The following is a 4,056-nucleotide window of genomic DNA, read 5'->3' as shown; positions in this document are numbered from 1 at the left end:
CCCCCCCCCCCACCGCCACCACTCCAACCCCCTTGTCAGTTCAAACTTGGTGCCAGGATAAGTCCTAGCACAGCCTTCCCGACACCTCTGCTTACCCATTATAATCGGTTAAAAGGAAGGTATTGTCACTGCCATTCTCGAGTGCATAGGAGATTGGCGTCCCATAGTTGGTGGTGTCAGAGGATTTCATCCAGAACGTGCAGGTTACAGCACGGAGGGATGGAAGCACACCATCCAGCATGACGTAACCATAGATGCCGGAAACTTCAAAATCCAGGTTAAAACCTGCAGACTGTTCTGCAACAAATAAGAAAGTATAAGCACACATACAGACGGTCAATAGACACGTGAAAGGATATTCAACATCGCTGACTATTAGAGAAATGTAAATCAAAACTATCATGTGGTATCACCTCACACCAGTTAGAAGAGCCATCATTAAAAAGTCTACAAATAATAAATGTTGGAGAGGGTGTGGAGAAAAGGGAACCCTCCTGTACTGTTGGGAATGTAAATTGGTGCAGCTACTTTGGAAAACAGTATGGAGGTTCCTCAAAAAAGTAAAAATAAAGTTACCATATGATCCAGCAATCTCACTCCTGGGCATATATCTGGAGAAAACTCTAATTCTAAAAGATAGACGCACCCCGATGTTCACAGCAGCACTATTTGCAATAGCCAAGACGTGGAAGCAACCTAAATATCCATCAACAGATGAATGGATAAATAAGATGTGGCATGTATACATATATATGGACCATTTAAAAATGTGGACCATTTTTAAAGTCTTTATTGAATCTGTTATAATATTGTTTCTGTTTTGTTTTGTTTGGCCACCAGGCATGTGGGATCTTAGCTCCCCAACCAGGGGTCGAACCCACACCCCCCTGCGTTGGAGGACGAAGTCTTAACCACTGGACAGCCAGTCCCTAGCAAATTCTTTTAAATAAAATCATCAGTGAGTATCTAAGACAGGAAACGCACTCAGCAGTGAAAGGAAGCTGAGAAACAGGGAATAGCTGGAAGGACAGGTGGGGTTGGGGAATCATTAAAGATGAGAGACTCTAAGCACATGTGCGGAGTGATTGATACTGCAGGAGAGAAGGAGGGGGTCACTGCAAGGGCAACGCTCCATCCCTGCTCAGGGCTCTGGCTCTTCTCCATTTTATGAGCCCCAATCCTGCATATCTCACTCAACAGAACAAAAGTCCTACAGCCAAAAGACTCCAGTGCTCTGAGAAAGCAGTTTAGCATTGACTCCCAAACATATCCATGGATTCTGACCTTCTAAATCAAGTGACCTTTCAAAGCATCCTTTCTAAACATGCAGAATGTGAAGAGTTCTGCTAAATTAGATTTCTTCCATTTCTCCCTTACAGCTCTAAGCTTCAGCCTCCTGTGCTACTGGAGATAACATGAAGCAGTCTTAGTGGGTGGCTGTGAAGAATGAGTACAAAATGCTTGGCATAGTTTTTGGTATATAGGTGGTGCTCAGTGCAGGTAAAAATTGACACTGTTATTATATCATTATTGTTAGTATCGTTATTAATAACATGAAGTTCATATATACCTGTTTCACACCTGCTGCCTGAAAATCCTGGCTGACATTTACAACTGTATGAGTTTAATTCATCCACACAGGTGGCCTGATTTCTACAGGGGTTAGACTGACATTCGTTGATGTTCAAATCACAGTGTGGCCCTGTGAAGCCCACTGCACACTGGCACCTGAAAGAAAACAAACTATTGTAACAGAATAGTTGCAGAAAGGGCATTAGAAGCAGTCTCCAATGACAACATTGTCTCAAAAGACTCTGAAAAGCTGAAGTGCTATTATGATCTCTCTTATATGTGGAATCTAAATATATGTGTACACACACACACACACACACCAAGCTTATAGACCATAAGCCAGAGACAGGGGCGTGGGAGGTGGGAGAAATAGGTGAATCCTTTTTCTTTTCTTTTTTTTCAGTTTAACTAAATTGAATTAAAAGAAAAACCCTGAAACGCTGAAACATATTTTCCCCATTAAAACAGCGCTTTAACTGTTACTTTTTTTAGTTCATTCAAATAAACCTATTTAAGACAACGTATATTTGAGATACTGTAGTAGCAAAAATAGAGTATAAAGCAGTTCTGGTCAAGGTGAAGAGTATTATTCATACATTGGGAATTTCTCTCCCCACAGAAGCGCTAGAAAAAAAACAAAAAGTCACATATGTTAATCCAATCTTTATAACAATGAGGTACCTTACAGATGAGTAAACCGTGGCTCAGAGAGTCTAATTCGCCTCAGTCCTCTTTTTACTAAGTGCCGGAGGAGGACTTTGACCTCAGTCTAGTGGCTTATTCTTAATCAATATGCCATACAGTCTCCGTGGTATGCAACGAACGATTTAAACCCCTCAGAATGGAGAACACACCTAATGATGTCAAATGTTGACAAAGGTGTCATGAAATGGGAAATCTCAGTGAGTACAACTACCACTTGGCAATGTCAAGGGCAGTGGAGAGTTTGTACTCCCAGAGCCCTGTGTGTCCATTTCTAGTATGAACTCTAGGAGATTTACTGCCCAGGTGCACAAGGACACATATAACACGTGTTCACAACAGCATCATTCTACATGTTCATGGAGAAGTGAACGGGAAAATAAACCATGGTATAATCATTCAGTGGAATACTAATCAGCAGTTGAAATGAGCAAACTAGAGCCAAATGTATCAGTCTTGAAAATACATAGTATTGAGTGAAAAAACAAAACCCAAAATACAAAGGGATATACATACATATAACATGATACCACTTAATGTAACACGTCAAACTATACTATATGCTGTTTATGAAGTCATATACATAGTAAAACATAAAGTCTGAATGAGAAAGATATAAACCAACTTCAGGATAGTGATTACTATTGGGGAAGAAGAGAAATATGTGTGGGTGTTGTGCATGTGTGTGTGTATGTATGCATATTTGGAGGGACTCCAAATCTATCTTTAGAATTTGATTTTTTAAAAACAAAAGATATAAATCAAATATGGCAAAAGGCTAAGGTTTGATAATTACTGTGATGAGTGTATGACTTTTATTATTCTTTGTAATTTTCTGTATGTCTGAAATATTTTTAATTAAAAAGGAACTGCCCAATAAATGTAGTTAATATTGTTACCAGCATGTTTATATGGGGACCTCTTTGATATTGGCAATAATATGAATAAATGGTATTTGGGGGTTTAAAAGAAAACCTCAGTTGGAATTGGCGTGCATCTTTATGGAGTTCTGTGTAGTTGAGGGTAAATCTATTTTGGCTAGAATTTCACTCATCTTTATATGTACATGTGTGATATCATTATGGCAGTTCAGTATCTTTGTCTATGAAACAGATTCACTTTGGTGGCAACTAACATTCTTTTTGAATTAGGAGGGTTTATCTTCACCTTTCCTCTAGTTAGGATTTAGACAGATTTGGTATTCATCAATTGTTTTGGACCCTGGGGAGAGTTTGGAACTCTTGCTGTTCATTTGGAAATTTCTTATTGCCTATGGTTAGGGGCTGTATGCCAGAAGATATAAAAAAGCCCATGAAAAGATGATGCTACCCTGCTAAGACCTCATTTCCATATTAAGAGTGAAAGTCTCACTGGCAGAACTGGCTTCCTATTTCTTTTTTTTTTTTTTTTTGCGTTATGCGGGCCTCTCACTGTTGTGGCCTCTCCCATTTGCGGAGCACAGGCTCCGGACGCGCAGGCTCAGCGGCCATGGCTCACGGGCCCAGCCGCTCCGCGGCATGTGGGATCCTCCCGAAACGGGGCACGAACCCGCGTCTCCTGCATCGGCAGGCGGACTCTCAAGCACTGCGCCACCAGGGATGGCTTCCTATTTCTTCCAGATAGTATGCTAGCTCTGTTAGGGGACAGTAATGGAAGGGGGCTGAACCGGGAAAGTGCTGGGAAATGTTGCAACTGGGGTAGAATTCTTTTTTTTTTTTTTTTTTTTTTTTTTTTTTTTTTTTAATTTTTTAAAACTTACAGACACATTTTTTTTTTTGGGGT

The 4,056-nt window shown here is 40.3% G+C and overlaps 1 protein-coding gene across 1 annotated transcript in view; it reads right to left on the bottom strand.

Annotated features, from left to right (window-relative positions):
- SVEP1 (sushi, von Willebrand factor type A, EGF and pentraxin domain containing 1) overlaps window positions 1-4,056 on the bottom strand; it is a 186,639-nt gene that overhangs the window by 63,627 nt on the left and 118,956 nt on the right. Inside the window, exons 25-26 of the mRNA XM_007449809.1 lie at window positions 1,571-1,728; window positions 96-297 (exon numbers count right to left, since the gene is read on the bottom strand). Of these exons, the coding sequence (XP_007449871.1) occupies window positions 96-297; window positions 1,571-1,728 (360 nt within the window). The remainder of the gene's footprint in view (window positions 1-95; window positions 298-1,570; window positions 1,729-4,056) is intronic.

Source organism: Lipotes vexillifer, unplaced genomic scaffold (genome assembly GCF_000442215.2).
Source record: "Lipotes vexillifer unplaced genomic scaffold, Lipotes_vexillifer_v1.1 scaffold230, whole genome shotgun sequence".
Classification (NCBI taxonomy): Eukaryota; Metazoa; Chordata; class Mammalia; order Artiodactyla; family Lipotidae; genus Lipotes; species Lipotes vexillifer.
This window is presented reverse-complemented; position numbering and strand designations above follow the sequence as displayed.